Below are 16,753 nucleotides of genomic sequence, written 5' to 3' on the forward strand. Positions count from 1 at the left end.
AGTTAAAAGACCAGTGGGTGATCATATCACAATATATACAAACATCAAATAATTATATACTTGAAACTAATATAATGTTATATGTCAGTTATGTTGCAGTAGAAAGCCAAACCAAAACAAAGATCAGTGGTTTCTAGGAGCTGGGGGAGGTCAGGGCGGGCTGCATAGGTGGAGGGCTCTTCTACAGTAGCAGGTACCTATCATTATACATTGTGTAAATTCGTAGAATACACAGCAGCAAGAGTGACCACTAATGTACACTGTGGACTCTGGGTGATAATGATATGCCAATGTAGCTTCAGCTCTTATCACAAATGTACTACCCTAGTTGGGGTAGGGTGGTCATTGATTATGGAAAAGCTGTATTTTATGTGTGGGTGCAGGGACTATATGGGAAATCCATATTGGGTCTACTCAATATTGCTGTGAAAGTCAAACTTTGGTAAAAATAAATTTTATTTTTTAAAAATCCTGGCTTTTTTTTTTGTTTGTTTGTTTAACAGAGTGGTCAAGATGTCTCTGTACAGTCTTTCAACAAAGGGCACTTTCCCAAAGACAGCTCAGATTTTAACTAGAGTCTTAATCAGAAAGAGACCAGCCTGGGACATATGTAAAGTTTTTTAAATTATTTTTTGGCTGTGGATTAAACATCCAGGGGGAAAGAAAGAAATGTGATAAATTGGAGATCAATGAAGTCTAAACCAAGGAAAATAATTTCATGAATACTGATAAAGACTTGTCCTTGGATATCAAGAAAAACGTCCTCTCTGAGAATAACATATAAAAAGTCAGAGTCCTAAGAAACTGTAAGAGAATGGAAAATAAAATAGCAGTTCTTAAAAGAAGGATAACAGTAATAGTCATATTATGGAGTTCCCGTCATGGCGCAGTGGTTAACGAATCCGACTAGGAACCATGAGGTTGCGGGTTCGATCCCTGCCCTTGCTCAGTGGGTTAACGATCCGGCGTTGCCGTGAGCTGTGGTGTAGGTTGCAGACGCGGCTCGGATCCCGCGTTGCTGTGGCTCTGGCGTAGGCCGGTGGCTACAGCTCCGATTAGACCCCTAGCCTGGGAACCTCCATATGCCGCAGGAGCGGCCCAAGAAATAGCAACAACAACAACAACAAAAAGACGAAAGACAAAAAATAAAAAAAATTAAAAAAAATAGTAATATTAGAGAGAGACACCCAGAGAGAGACAGGGAGAGACTAACTCAATAGTTAACTGGTAAAGGAATCAATGGTCCTATTTGCAATTCATTCTGATGGGAATATCTCAAAGGGTCCAAGTTTAAATTTCTTGGTGGAACTTGGCAGCCAAAGTCTCCCCCGCCCATTCTTCACAAAACCTCTCTTCTCAGGACATTATTCTAACACTTAAACAGAACTTAATAAATGATAGATGGAATGGGTTGAAACTAGCCCATGTCAATAGGAGGTGACTTAGAGATATGCTCAGTGGAGAGAAGAAAAAAGAAAAGGTGTCTCAATAATAAAGAATAGAAGCAAAGTAAGAAACTGAGGCAATCGATGATAGACCTTGAGGAAGAGTTTAACTTTTTTGTTTAATTAAAGGAAATTCATTTTTAGCACAAAGTTTTAATATTTTTACCTCCGATGTTTATAACTTTGGTTACTTGGTTACATCAATATAAATTTAAATATATGGTAGTGTGGAGAGCAAAAGAATTGAGCAGTCACAAGAATTTTATCTTTCTGTGCTCTTCTTCCCATTATGCTTATTTGAAAAGGACAGTATTGTATGAAGCCGCCATGTCTAATCATCCTTGGTGACAAGCAGAGAAGTCAGCGGTGGGCTACTGTGGTGCTCGGAGATGCACGTATCAGCACAACAGGCTGAGGAGCAACTCATGGGTAAGACAACTCTAGACACGGTCTGAGAGAACAACCTGCCTTTACTTCCTAAAAATACTAGGACACGGCTCTTAAAAGGGATGGCAAATATGTCGGTTGGGGGTATACATTTATAATCTTAATTCTCACAACACATTTTTTAAATTTATAATTTAAAAAAATGTGGATTCTCAGGAAGGGTCAAAGAGTTGCTCTGTTGGTGAATGGTTGAGCCAGGATTGTATTCTGTTCCTCATTTCTAAAATCTGCTTCCTTTTTACCACCTCTGGCAGTGAGTGCCATTCTGAATGGGAATGGAAAGAGATGGACTAAGGACATAGTCCAGGTATTTGGCTTTAGCAATTGCAGTTTGCTGTTATTGAACTGGCAGAATAAATTTGGGAATATAAATCAGAACCCGTATTTTGAAAATGTTAAATTTGAGACAACTATAGATATTGAAGTAGAGCTGTCAATCAAGTAGGCAGTTGTGTATTTGGCTCTGGGGAGAGGTGAGAACAAAAGAAGTCACAAAGCATTGACCAAGATTAAGAATTAAAATCCTGCCATGCAGTGTTTTAAATGCTTTAACCTCCAAAACAACTCTAAATTATTACTCCTATTATACAGAAAATGGAGGCATACAGTAGGTTGTTGGGATTTGAATATTTGTCAGCCTGACCCCAAGGACTCTTTCACCACTCCATAAATTCCGAAAATAATTGTGATATCCTAGTGGCAGACTGAGAATAAGAGGCCAGTGGACATGCCATATATAAATAAATTACTACTGTCCCTGGACATCAATATCTGATTTGGAATTTGAAAAATAAACTTGAGTGCTGACTATGAAGAGGGCTTACTGTTTTTTCTTCTTTTTTTCTTCTTTTTTAATGACAGAGTAGGTAAGTATTCTTTATTGGCACTTGCCTCTACAGAGATTACTGTGGAGGTGGGAACATTTGAACAAACAACTCTTACAAAACCGTATCTATTGTGAGGAGACAGCTTGTTCCAAGCAATCTGGCTTACACTGTGTCAACATTTTTAATAGATGCTTCAAATAAGAAAAAAAGAGAAATATATAAATACATTGGGCTTCAAGGTCTCGGAGGGATTTCTCAGAACTAGGAGACTTCAGGCAACAATCCAATATGCAACCATTTCTTTTTCTTCCAAATCCCCTCATACTTTTTTCCTTTATAATAAATTCTGTTATTTACTTCTTTTCTTTTTTTCTTTTTTTTTTTTTTACTTATAGTAGGAGGAACATACTGTACTCATGCAATGATATTTATTGATCACCTATTGTGTTAGGAGCTGCGTATAAAGGGCTTCAATTTAGTGTGTGGTAAATGTTCAATGCCTTGTTATTAAGGTGATTAATTGTAAAAACTGTGAGTACTTTGGCCATGGAGAATACAAATCTACACACGTTCTCCAAAGGGAGAGATAATTTAGCCTTTTTGAAAAATGTACCAATACTGGTGTCATAATGTCATTCATTCATTCATTTCTTTCAAATGTTTATTGAGTGTCTAAACTGTGGGGTGGACACTGTGCTAGACATTTGCGACCGTGAAATGAACGGAAAGTACTTGTTTCCTGCTCTCAGTGTCCTCCTGACACCTACCAGTTGTGCGACTTTGATTAAACCACTTCTCATGCGTTCCACTTTTCTCATGTGTAAATCATAGATAATTCTAGTGATTATACCTAGAAGGTAAGTGATATCTCAAAACTCTGAGCTCGGAGTTCCCGTCGTGGCGCAGTGGTTAACGAATCCGACTAGGAACCATGAGGTTGCAGGTTCGGTCCCTGCCCTTGCTCGGTGGGTTAACGATCCGGCGTTGCCATGAGCTGTGGGGTAGGTTGCAGACGCGGCTCGGATCCCGCGTTGCTGTGGCTCTGGCGTAGGCCGGTGGCTACAGCTCCAATTGGACCCCTGGCCTGGGAACCTCCATATGCCAAGGGAGCGGCCCAAGAAATAGCAAAAAGACAAAAACAAAAACAAAAACAAACTCTGAGCTCTAAAGTTGTATAATGGGAAGACTGAGATTTAGTTTTGAAGGACAAAGGAGATTTAAAGAATGGGAGCAAAGACTTTCCAGAAAGCAAGTTAAAACTAAACTACACACACACACATACACTCACACACTCTCACAAATGAAGACGTGAAGCCTGCAGTAGCAACATGTTCGTATGGAGAGGTTGTGGACAATGTGGGGTGGGGTCTGTAGGTTGTATTGTGAAGAGGAGCCTCGAAGCTGGTGTGACAGAGACTGATTGTTCCCATCTAGGATCCATTCTCATCCTCTTACATTGTGAGTTAGAGATGACACAGCATTTTAGTGGGTAATGGGGGATCTCAGCTAGAGACAACCTCCAGCCTCTCTTGCAACAAGGTGATCTAGTTTGCTCCAAATGGGTGGATTATGTATGATAGATGCAGCTTTTTTTTTTCTCTCCTCTCTTGCAACAAGGTGATCTAGTTTGCTCCAAATGGGTGGATTATGTATGATAGATGCAGCTTTTTTTTTTCTTCTTTGTTTAAGACTGCACCCATGGCACATGGAAGTTCCTGAGCTAGGCGTAAAATTGGAGCTGCAGCTGCCACAGCAACACCAGATGCGAGCTACGTCTGTGACCTAGGCTGCAGTTTGTGGCAATGTGGGATCTTTATCCCACTGAACAAGGCCAGGGATCAAACCTGAGTCCTCATGGATACTAGCTGGGTTCTTAACCTGCTGAGCCACATGGGAACTCTGACAGATGCAACTTTGATGTAATTTTCCTAGAGATAAGTCTTCTTATCCTTGATTTCCTCCCTCCCACTCCTGCTGGAAAATCATGACAACTAGAGCAACTTTGGAAGCCATGAGTTAAGGAAGATCAAACCACTTCTCCAACCACAATCTGCTCATGTCTGTAGTGTGTGAGATGAAATCATACAATGTGTAACATTCTGGCATTTTTATTTAGCATAATTCTTTTAGAGATTCATTCAAGTTGTGTGTATCAATAGCTCATTTCTTTTTGTGACTGAGTAGTCCATGGTATGGCTGTGTAATAGCTCGTTTAACCACTCACCCAAGGGAGGATATGTGGAGTATTTCCAGGTTGGGGCTATTATTAATAAAACTGAGATGGATACGTAAGTGCAATTTTTCTGTGTGGACCTAGGTTTTTATTTCTGTAGAATAAATACCCAAGAGTGCAATAGGTGCAATTCCTGGGTTGTATAAGTGTATAGTTTGGTTTTTTTTTTTTTTTTAAGAAATGGCCAAACTGTTTTCCAGAGCAGTTATGCCATTGTACATTCCCACCAGCAATGAGTGATGATGCAGTTTCTCCACATTCTTATTAGCATGTGGTATTGTCATTATTTTGTGTTTTAGTCATTCTTATAGGTGTGTAATATCTCATTGTGGTTTTAATTTTTATTTCTCAAATGACTAATGATGTTGAACATCTATGCATATGCTTATTTGCTATCTTTTTGAAATATCTGTTCATATCTTTGTCTATTTTTTATTTTATTCCTTTTTTCTCTTTAAGTCTTTATTGTTTCCTGTGTTATTGATTTTTTTTTTACTGTTGTTTTGAGGATTTTTTTTATACTATTCTAGATTTGACTTTAAAAAAACAGTCCATAAAGAGAAAACATAATTGGACCTCATTAAAATTTAAAAACTTTGCTCTTTGAAAGACCCTGTTAAGGGGATGAAAGGATAAACTACAGACTGGAAAAAAAAGAAAAAAAACTTTGCAGATAATATACCCAGCCAAGGACTAGCAGCTAGTCTTTGTTTTAGATCCTAAAGATTTTCTCCTGTGTTTTTCACTAAAAAATTTATAGATTTACATTTTAAAGTCCCTGATTCATTTTGAGTTTATTTTCTAAAATACCACTGTTGACACCCCCAGAAATGTCTGCGTGTGTTTTTTATTTTTGTTTTTGTTTTTTGTTTTTTTAATTTAGATGCAGAATGGGAAAGATGGGGCTGGTGGTTATGTTAAGTAGTTTTTCCTAATACTCAAAGATAACATATCTTTTCTCAGAGTGCTGCCACAGGCTAGAAGGTAGAAACCACACCATGGGGGCTGGAAAAGCTCTGACTATAGAAAATATCTAGCCGTCTTTCTAGAAGGTCGTTATAGCCAGGTATAAAGTGTCCTGAGGTGATTAGAGAAAGGAAGATTTTATCCGACTACAATCTTTGTAGTTTTACTTCTTAAACTCATTCACCTACTTGTCAATTGTCCTGTTTTTTAAAAGCTGACATTGGAGTTCAAGTGGATTTTTCTTGTAGGCAATGACTGAGACGAGGGAGACTCAAGGAGATAAAATGGGCGAGTTTGTGACATTGACAATAGTGCACACACACACGCAGTTGGTGACTTGCGTTGACTAACAATGGTGTGGTCAGTAAAATTAAGTCGTTTCTGTATCAGAGAACTGATAAGATTTTTTTTTCGATTAGGAAGCACAGTCACCAGGGATTTCCTATGACTGGATCTTACCTGTAATGTCATATACTATTACTGAAATCTGTACCTCCTTCAACAGTAACATTTGGTCCTAGAGCCTTTTAGAATCTTCTACAGAATGAAGGCAAGAGACCCATTTAATAAGCAGAGGAAATGAAATATTCAGGTACAAATGGATCATTATCCATTTTCCAGGCCACATTTTCCTTTTAGATTAAACTATTTCAATTCCTTTTAATTTCCTTCAATTATTTTAATTAAATTACTGTCTGAATTATGCATAAATGTCTGTTTTCCGTTTGAACTTTACTAAGAAATGAAGACGTGGTCTGTGAAAGGCAGAAATGATATGGCCTTTAATGATAACTTCTTATGTATAACCCAGACTCCACTCACATGATACATCATGAGAAAAGTACTAGAATCAGGGACACTTGTACACACATCACATATTTTGATATATTATGTAGTGAAACGATTGATGTAGGCTTTTAGTAATCCCCTTGGCATGCTTATGTAAAACTTTGTTGTCAAAGACGACTCTTTGGTTTTTTTTAGACGAACAAGTTATTTCCTATTTTATTGTCAGTTTTTGCTCTCCGGATAAAATACATAATAACCCATAGACATTTGGAAAGAACATTAAGCTATCCTTTAGAAAATATGGTAGAACTGAATGTGCCCCTTTTAGAGATGAAAAAAACCAATACTCAATGAGGCTTAATATATTTCAACCATTATAAGATATACATCAATTTTTCACATGTTAATGTCTCTAAAATAAGTATGTTTTCTACGGTTAATAGCATCTTGCAATGACTCTTGGCCAGGTGGCTATCAGGATGTAGTTACATGGCATGCATGAGCTTGGTTGCTGTTGGACAACTGCATGAACTTGGTGGCATCACCGGACAACTGTAACTTCATGTTTTAGTGAACCAGTCACTTAAGGGTTATTTGATTCAAGCGTAAGTCTTGGCTGTCCTAAAAACTTGTGTGTCAATACCTTCTAAGATGTACAAAGTAAGAGCAGTACAACTCATGTAACAGGAGTTAGTGGCTTAGAAAACATTCCTGGAGTTAAAACAAGCATTCTTTTTAAGAGAAGCTGGCTCAGAGGGTAATAATGCATATATAAATTATTCTTAGTAAAAAATCGATTGCGAACAATTGACCTTGACTCTTTCATGTTTTCTTTAATACTCTATAACATTGATATGTGAATGGGAGAAATCTATATCTAAATAAATCTAAAAGAGCTTCTTTAATAAGCATAGAACAAAAATTCTAAATAAGGAAACATCATTTGAGTTTGAGAAGCTTTCCTTCTTAATGCAATACTCTTTTTTTTCTAAGTAATTATGAATATAATAGTTGATTCATTCTTATTTCTTCAGCTCTTTTCCTATAAGTTATTATCTATTCATACTGAATGAAATAAAAGACCACAATGTTCCGATTTTGATGAAGAAATCTAATCTTTATTTCTAAGATGTTAGCACAATATACTCACACAATAGCTTTGATCTGTACTTAACAAAATACATTATAGCACTTTACAAACTTTATCAGTTTGGAAAACATTGCATAACATTTTTATTAATCACAATACTTTATATATATCATATATATTTTAATAATTTTATTTACTTTAAAAAGATAATTAACTCTCTTTATTCAATACTTGGTTTTATCAATAAAGCACAGCCTAACAAAGGAAGAAGTGCTCTCATAGGCAAATAAGATAAATAGAACACTAAGAAGAGATACCACCTGTTAGTCTCATTTATTTTAAATTAAGGTACCAGTGGAATGTAAACAAATATTTTTTGTAATTTTTTTTTTTACAAAAGATGTGTTATCAAATATACATGCAGAGGTCTGAGTTCTAGCGACTATCATTATATTTCCTTAATAATGTGGTATAATTTGTTAAGTCATTAAAAACTGTAGCCTTTGGCACTTTGAGTAGAAAAAGAATATATCAATATTTATGTAAAGGAAAAAAAAAACTTCAATGACTAGATAAGTACTTTAAAATCTTTTGTTAAGAAATAGGAAAGATTAGGAAATATCATACTGCACCTGAAATACTGCAGCTTTTTTTTTTTCTTTTTTTTCTTCAGAGCACTAAAACCAGTCCACCTTTCTCTCTACAAACTGGCAGAAGCCAGGAATGTCATAATGGAGGCGGTGGTGGTGAGAAGTGGGGAAGGCAACATTTTACTCCCACTCCCCTCTCTGAGAAGGAAATTGCCAGAAGGGATATAGTTGAATCTGTATTTTATTGCCAGAGTTTTCAATTCTGCTGGTTTCAGCTAAATCCCTAATGCTTCAGGAGGTTGGCTACTCTAGAAAGCTCTGCCTTTTCCTTGTACACGTTGCTAAGGATGTAATATTATTCACCTCTAAACAACTACTTCTGTTCTCACTGAAAACTAAACTGAGATCAGATCCACCAGCTTTGCTGTTACCTTTTGTCCCCTTGGCATTATCAGTTGTACATTGGAATTCTTAAGAAATGGTGTAAACAGGTTTAATACTAAATTACAGGAACCAAATATTTCTTCATACTTGAAATTCTAAGTTGCAAAACACCTCAAAATGTTTTGGTTTTTCCCTTACTGTTGATAATAATGGATTCCTTTGATGTAGGCTGAACTTTATTCAGGATAGGTAGCAAAAACTGTTATTTGCATGTTGAGCACAAGAACTGTGCCCGTCTAGATATTTTGGAGAAATACATTCTTAATTGATACTGTGAGACATTTTTACTTATGAATTTTCATTTTTTCAGATTCTTCCAGTTTATGTCCAGTTAACAAAAATATTTTAGAGAAGGAGGTAAAACCCAACTGTTGTGGCTTTAATTTACTGGTTATCAGGATATCAAAAAAGTTAATCATCTGGAACAAAATGAAATTTTTGGATCACTTATTAAGGGGTGGCTGGAAACACATAAGGGTTGACTTGACCAACGCTGCTAGCAGTGTAACCCACAACATCAAGTTTTGGTTCATGTTTCTTGCTTATAAACTTCAGCAGTATATTTTGCTCAAAAAATGTCAACTGTTATTTTTGCTTTAAAAACAGAACAACATATCCATAAGGTCAAAAAAATAAAATCAATAAATAAAGAAGCCATAAAATGCAAAATATGATCACAATTTCAAAAGACTCTCTAAAACAATGTAGTTTTAATTAGGCAAATTTACTTACTTAAAACAGATTCTTCATTAGCAGTAACTATATTTAAATAAAACGTAAGCAGCAAAAAGCTAAGCAGAAAAGTACTGGTTATTCTTTCACTGAAAACATTCCTACAATTTTTTGTTGTTGTTGTTGAAGAAAGCATACTTTTGGAGAAATGCACAAAACCTTTTCATTTTTTGACTGTGACAGAGCCACTACAGAGGAGCTGCAGGGTGTCCTATTCTAACACAAAGAAGCCAACATCTTCTTAATACAGTAGCATTTCTTTGACAAGGAATTGCACACCACTATTTCACAGCTAAATAGAATTTGAGAGTTTACATGGTATATGTACTAGAATAATCAGCACCACCCATATTGAGCTTTTGGTGCAGATTCTGCAAAATGAATATATAATACTGCATGGCCTCTGCTGTTGGGAAAATGTGTGTCTGGATTCCCACAGCTGATTATAAAGAAAGATTCCCTAACGTTGGCACATTCAGGACGTAAAATAGTATACACTGAAGGAAATCCCTTTCTTTTGATGCTGCCCTCTGCACGCCTTTTGAGTTTGAAGGTAGGTTGTAAGTCTTCACATTATCACATTGGTTAGGTTCTTGCATTGTGCTTTTCCCTCCCCCTGATGTGAAATCTACAAGCTTGAGTGCAGTAGTTCTGGAGTCATTGAGTTCCAGTCTGGTTTGGTGAGAAGGCTTCCCAATTCGCTGGAACAGAGCACTGGTAGAATCAACACGTTGTCTTTTGGGGGTGGCCCAAAGGATGGAACGGCCACTCAGTCCTTATAAGCCCGTGTGGGGGAGGTTCCTTTGTAGAAGATATTTCTAGTGTTTTCAGGGCTGTTGCTTCTTTCAGGGATTAAGATGATGTTGCCCTTTCTCCGCAGGGTGGAGTCGCGGGAGGAAGAGATGGACAGGGTCTCTGAACCAATTTCACTCCCCTCTACCGGGGTGACGCGGATGGTGGTGATTCCATGGTGGTGATGCTCATTATTATCAATGTTGCTTCTCTTGCGATCTCCAGAACCAAAGCTGTCTTTCAGGGACTCACAGCTTTCCGAGTCTCGGTTGAGATCGTTGAGCTCATAAGTTTGGCGAAGGCTGCCCTTTTCAGGGGCTTTCCATTTCCAGGAGCCGCTGCCTTCGCCTTCGGTGGAGGGGATCTGGATGATGGGCCTGTTGTTCTCCGGGTGAGCCTCAACCCTCACGATCCCACTGGGTTCGTGGTCTGTCAAGGTTTTGTAGCGGATGGAGCCGGTGCAGGAGACCGTGCTGCCCTCAGTGTTCTTGGGGCTGCTTTGGAGGACGCCCTGCTGCTTGGACATGGCTATGACTTGCATGATTCTAGGCTGGCTGTTGCTTCTATTACAGGCCACAGTCTTCTCCGCAGCTTTCAACCACTTGGCCCGAGCAGAGCTGCTTTTGGGGGAGGTGCTTATGTTTTCCTGTGTCTCCTCGGGGATGTGCACTAACTGTGAGGACCCAGGGCGGGACTGGATGGACACCCTTGGTCCCCCGGGCATGCTGTTGTTACACCCGGGGACCGTGCCAGGCTGGATCTTGAGGTACTGATTGCCAGGGGCGTGGTGGTCTCCATTGACCCCCACCCTCGACGGCTCCGAGCTGGACCTCATTTCTATGGATCTGGGTGGTGACTGTCCAGGCTCGGTCTCTATAACCTGCAGGGACAACTTCCGACTTTCATTCTTATTCTTCCACTGGGTGAGGAGCTGCTTGGATCTCGCTGAATCCATAGAGGCGTGAATGGTGGCGTTTCTTCGGACGGGGTCTTCCACGGAGGGGGTGTTGGCTCTAGGCAGGGTGTTGCTGAAAGTGACCATGTTCTCCTTCCCCATGGGGCTCCGAGGAGTGATGATCTCGACATCAGCATTTGCCCTTTTGAGGTTTGTCAAGGAGCTCGCATCTCTGTGGTTTCGGTTGAGGATGCCTTCCGTGTGAGCAATCCCGTCACTGCTGCTACCGTTTTTAGCAGCTAAGACTCGGCTGGGGTCTTGATTGAGGTCTGTCAGAGACCTGAGGGCTTCTCTGTGCTGAAAAACACCGTCTTCACTAGGCAGAAAATTCCCCACAGCATATAGGCCCTAGTGTAGGAAGAAACAAGAAATATCATGCATTAGGAGACAAAGTTACTTCGAGTTTGCCTTGGAGAGCATACGGAAGCACCCAGATGAGTGTGGGTTCTCTGTCCTCCACTGATTAATACAAATAGCCCCAAACTAAAAGCACAGTTACTCAGGAAACAGTTTGTAAGTTATATCATAAATCACTGAACTAATCACTCAGAAATATGGAATCCATTCGTTTGTATCATTAATGGGATGTTCTCTCCTTTCTCCATCCCACGGAATGTTCTTGACAATCTTGTCCTCTGCTTTGAGAAGAACAGTCAGGCAATGAGAGAAATCAGGGTTATCGTCTGCTTTTCAAAGCAATCCATTTTTCTGGATTTACGAACTGCTCCTTGAGTGACACCTCACATGGCTTAACTGATTTATTTTGCCTTCCATTGTCGATCATACCTCATGATGGAAAGCAGAAGAGATGTGGAAATGCAGAACAATGAATCATTCATGATATCAGGTTTTGTGATGAGGCCAGAGACACATATTGTTACAACTCACATCAAATTCAGCCCTGTGTGTTCAGCATTTTCCAGAGTTTTCTGGGAGGAGAGGGCAGAAACTGTCACTCGATTGGGGCACCCACATTCTTTCCTGATTTAAACCTGGTCTTAAATTTGGAAAGTAATATTTGATCAACTCAGTACTATTACGCTAAGTGTGAGCCAGGTTTTATTTAATCTTATCGTCACACTCAGGTGATAAATTTTTAGTTTCTTTTAGATTTGAGGGATGAAAATCTGAAAAAGGCTAAAGTTCAGATTCAGAATTTTGTTTCTCTTTGACGCATAGAAGATCTAATCTCTGCTGTATTGTCAGTCTTAGAGATGCTTTGTTTAGAGGTAAGAGCAAGCAGTGGATACCTGTCTGCCTGCTAATTTCAATAGCAGGTAGCCACTGTCTGCTTTTCAAATCAGACTGAAGGAATTCCATGGATTTGACACTAGTGTGCTTAGTAAAGAACAACAGCATTGGCTTAGACTGATAAATTTACAATTTCAGGGCAGAGTGTAAATGGTAATGGAATAAAGTCAAGATCCTATGTCTCCAAGTACTTTAATTCCTGGTTCAAAAATTCTAAATAATACCTATCTATGCTCTCACTGCCAGTTTCCAGGATAAGCAGTTCCTACCTAATGTTCCATTAATTAATAATCGTGTTTAGGAGTTCCTTGGTGACCTAGTGATTAAAGATCCAGTGTTGTCACTGCCTGTGGCTCAGGTCACAGCAGTGGCACGGGCTCAGACCCTGGCCTGGGAAATTCTGCATGTCATGGGGACAGCCAATAATAATAATAATAACAATAATAATAATAATAAGTATTTAAATTTGTAAGTCTAGGACCATCCTCCTCTAGACTGTACCTAACCTCTGCCTACGTTTTTTCAACATACAGTACCCAGCACTGTGCTTAATAGAGTTGTTTTGGTTATTATCCTCATTTTCTAGGTGAAGAATCAGGCTTCTGAAAGGCTACAAAACTTGGCCTATAGAGGAGAACTGATCAAGCCCAAATTCTTGGGACTCCAGGATGCCATGAAATAACACACATATAAAGGCAAGGCAGAAATTAGAGAGTGACAGTTCTCAGTCTTATTCTGTAACACCCGTTGCCAATGAACACTCCTGTGAGCAACCCAGGCTTATGTACAATTCCTGACACAGCAACTTAATTTGGTCACTTTCCCCTCCACTAAAGAAAGTACATGAGGAGGTGTGATATTTTAGGTGACGAGTCTGACTATGCTAGTGTAAAAAACGAAAAAATAAATCATTGCTCACTTAAGTGCTTTTACTATTTTTGGTGAGCATTTTCTTGTAACACTTTTCGCAAGTACACAGATCCCCTTAGTTTCCTTCATTATTGCCTCTTTCTCTTCCTGCATTTGCATATTGGTGGTTTCCTGGCTCCTTTGTATTCTTTTGACCTGGCAATTTTATATACCACCCCCCACCCCAGGCTAAAGTCCATGATTCCGAATCTATTCTCCACTACTCATTGCTTGCTCAAGCTCCAGACCCAACCATTCAACTGCCTATTGATCCTTAAATTGAGCTTATCAACCTCTTTGCCTCCACCAATCTGCTTCTTTTATCAGTTATCTGGTCTGCTAATGAAGTCTCCATCTGTCAGTCTTCCAAGCTGGAAACCTGGCCATTATCTCTCATTCCTGCTGTTCCCTCAGCCTCCACTTAGATTTGCTCTTTTATGTGTCCACCTTTTTGCGTGTGCAGTTCCTTCAGCTTGGATGCCTTCCTCCTTTCCTTACCCTAAGAAACTCATTTTTGAAAGGTTACATCACTTCTACGAAGCCTTCCTTAACTGCCTTAGGCAGTTTGCTATTCCCAAAGTACTTTGTTCATACCCTCTTATATTTCTATTAGGCTTTGCCCTATAAATTCCTTAAGGAGATACCATGTTTATCACTGTTTTAGTGCTCAGTGTAGTACCCGGCACAGATCAGACACTGAATAGATGTAAAATGAGTGAATGAATGGATGCATGAAGTGGACAATCTCAGTTTCTTTAGCTGAGGATATTGACCTTGAAAGATGATCAGGCTTGAAAATAAAGTACTGCTAAAGAACTCAAAATTAGTTGGCTTGTAGTTACATCCGTGCTATATTTGTGTTGTTGGGCAAATTATATAATTTTCCATTAAACTTTCACTAACCTTACTTTCACTAATATTCAGTTTTCTCATCTATAAAATTGTACTAGTAATAGCAGCCCCTGACTTTTTTTTTTTTTTATTTTATGCGGGGGGTTAAGGGTAAAATGCAGTAATCTTTCTAAAAATCACAGTTTCTGGCCCATGGTAAGAGTTTAAAAAATTATTTTACTGAAAGGAGGGATATGTGCTTTGGCTCAGAATGGACATGTAGTCAAGAGATTTTCTCATAGATATAAACTCTGTTGCAAGTGAAAAACATATTCTAGGCATGTTTTCCATTTTATTTATTTATGTAGTCATTTTAGGGCCACACCCACAGCATAAAAATGTTCCCAGGTTAGGGGTCAAATCGGAGCTGTAGCTGCCAGCCTACACCACAGCCACAGGCACATCAACACAGGATCCGAGCTGCGTCTGTGACCTACACTGCAGCTCATGGCCACGCCTGATCCTTAACCCACTGAGCGAGGCTGGGGATCAAACCCACGTCCTCACGGATACTAGTCCCACTGAGCCACAGTGGGAACGCCAGTGTTTTCCATTCAAAATTGTGCTTTATCAAATAATAAGGAATTATTTACCAAGTACAGAGCAATTCCTCCTCCTATTAAAAAGCCGCAATAGACATCAACTGGGTGGTTCTTATACTGAGTTATCCGGGTTAGTCCACATATGATTCCACATATGATGAAGGTGAAGACCAGGAGAGGTTTGAGAAGCTTGGAGGAATCCGTTAGTGTGGAATTGAAGTACATCTTAAAAATGAAAGAACTAGGTTAAGTATGCTACAGGGGTCATTTTACTATTAAATGATAATCAAATAAAAAGTTAAATTCTAATCGACACACTCGACACCAATTTTACTGTTCCACTCCCCCTGCTATGGCTACGTTCTATACCTGGAAAAAAGGAAAGACATGACAAACTTCATCAAATAAATAACAGATCTCTCACATAAGTACACAAAAGTTTGAAAATAAATCAAAGTGGTGGAATTAGCCAGATAACTGGTCAATATCCGTGTCGCTTGACCCATGATTTCAATCCCTTTCTCTCACATAAGCCCTAATGAACTATTAATCAGACAGGATGACAGTTGTCATATGGCATTGATCAGCTTCACACTCACTGTTACATAAATACTGAAACTCAAGTGTGTGTGCGTGTGTGTACCCTTAACACGGTTCTTTCCGTTTTAGAATTTATAGCGTTCATGGAGTTCACAATACCCCCGTGTATACCACCACACTAAAGAGACAGGAGGCTAAATAAGTACCATGGCTGTATTAAAAATCTCTGTTGCCGAGGTATTGTTTAGAGTCGCATCCAATTTCACTTTTGATGCTATTGTGCTGAAGGACTGCTGTGCCAAAGTTTACTGTTCTGTTATTACACACCTGTATGAGCTAATTAGTCACTGCAGACAATACTCCTTTCTCTGGTTTTCTCTAGGACACAGTTTGACAAAAAAAAAAGGACCCAGTTACTTACCGAAACGTACACAGCTGCAAAGGCAGCAAGGGTCGCATGTTGAGAAGGGAATGATTTTCTGCCAAAGAAAGACAGTCAAATTACGCCTTCTATTTCTGATACACAGTTAGCAACCATTACAAGAACACTAGGTGGTAAAAATGTTTACCTGAAGGGCAAAAGCAATAACTTTAATTTCTGCTTAGTTTTCTGGAGAAAGATCTGAGTGATCAAATAAACACTGCTAATTCCAATTAATATTAAAGAATAGTTGTGATTCACTTTCCAATGTAAACTTTTTTTTTTTTTTTTTTGCTTTTTAGGGCTACACCTGCAGCATATGGAAGTTCCCAGGCCAGGGATGAATCAGAGCTATAGTGGCCAGCCTACACCACAGTCACAGAAACACGTGATCTGAGCCGTGTCTGCCACCTACACCACAGCTCACAGCAACACCGGATCCTTAGCCCACTGAGTGAGGCTAGGGATTGAAACCACAACCTCATGGATCCTAGTCAGGTTTGTTAACCACTAAGCCACAGAGGGAATTCTGAGTGTTAGTTTTGTAAGGGATCACTTCTTTACACCATCGGAATGCTGGTTGAAGGTGGAAATGGAATGGGAAGTATTTTAATTGTTTGCTGGTGTTATGTCAGCTTAAAGTAAAAGTTTATAAAACATAAGATGTTAAAGCTTACAAAGTTTTTCTATGCTCCTAAATATATAATTTCTTTTACATAGAAATTTAAAAGACAAAATTATTTTCTCATGGCAGCAGGTCTAGATGTGTTATTTTTCACTCTGGAAAGAATAGAGAAAGGAGAAAGTCTCATTTTAACAAAATGTTTCTCTAAAATAATTATCTCAAGAATCACTGAGCTTCTCATTTAGTTAAGTAAAAAGCAATGTG

General features: G+C 38.8%; 1 protein-coding gene and 1 long non-coding RNA gene across 4 annotated transcripts in view; one reads left to right on the top strand and one right to left on the bottom strand.

Annotated features, from left to right (window-relative positions):
* Nucleotides 1–5,017, top strand: part of LOC146404227 (uncharacterized) — a 335,728-nt gene extending 330,711 nt beyond the window's left edge. Inside the window, exons 3-5 of one of the 3 annotated variants that reach the window (XR_014844673.1) lie at nt 1,751–3,600; nt 3,882–4,258; nt 4,337–5,017. This is a non-coding gene — a long non-coding RNA (uncharacterized LOC146404227). Of the gene's footprint in view, nt 1–1,750; nt 3,601–3,881; nt 4,259–4,336 lie in introns of those variants that run through there. The other 2 variants (XR_014844674.1, XR_014844672.1) reach the window with 2 other exon arrangements.
* Nucleotides 5,018–7,803: 2,786 nt separating this feature from the next.
* Nucleotides 7,804–16,753, bottom strand: part of PLPPR4 (phospholipid phosphatase related 4) — a 37,767-nt gene continuing 28,817 nt past the window's right edge. Inside the window, exons 5-7 of the mRNA XM_005663645.4 lie at nt 15,865–15,922; nt 14,955–15,128; nt 7,804–11,658 (exon numbers count right to left, since the gene is read on the bottom strand). Of these exons, the coding sequence (XP_005663702.1) occupies nt 10,333–11,658; nt 14,955–15,128; nt 15,865–15,922 (1,558 nt within the window). The 3' untranslated portion in view covers nt 7,804–10,332. The remainder of the gene's footprint in view (nt 11,659–14,954; nt 15,129–15,864; nt 15,923–16,753) is intronic.

The sequence above is a fragment of the Sus scrofa genome, chromosome 4 (genome assembly GCF_054392235.1).
Source record: "Sus scrofa isolate SSC_HxYL_T2T_F1_AM1 chromosome 4, Sscrofa_HxYL_maternal_Yorkshire_Landrace_v2.0, whole genome shotgun sequence".
Lineage (NCBI taxonomy): Eukaryota > Metazoa > Chordata > Mammalia > Artiodactyla > Suidae > Sus > Sus scrofa.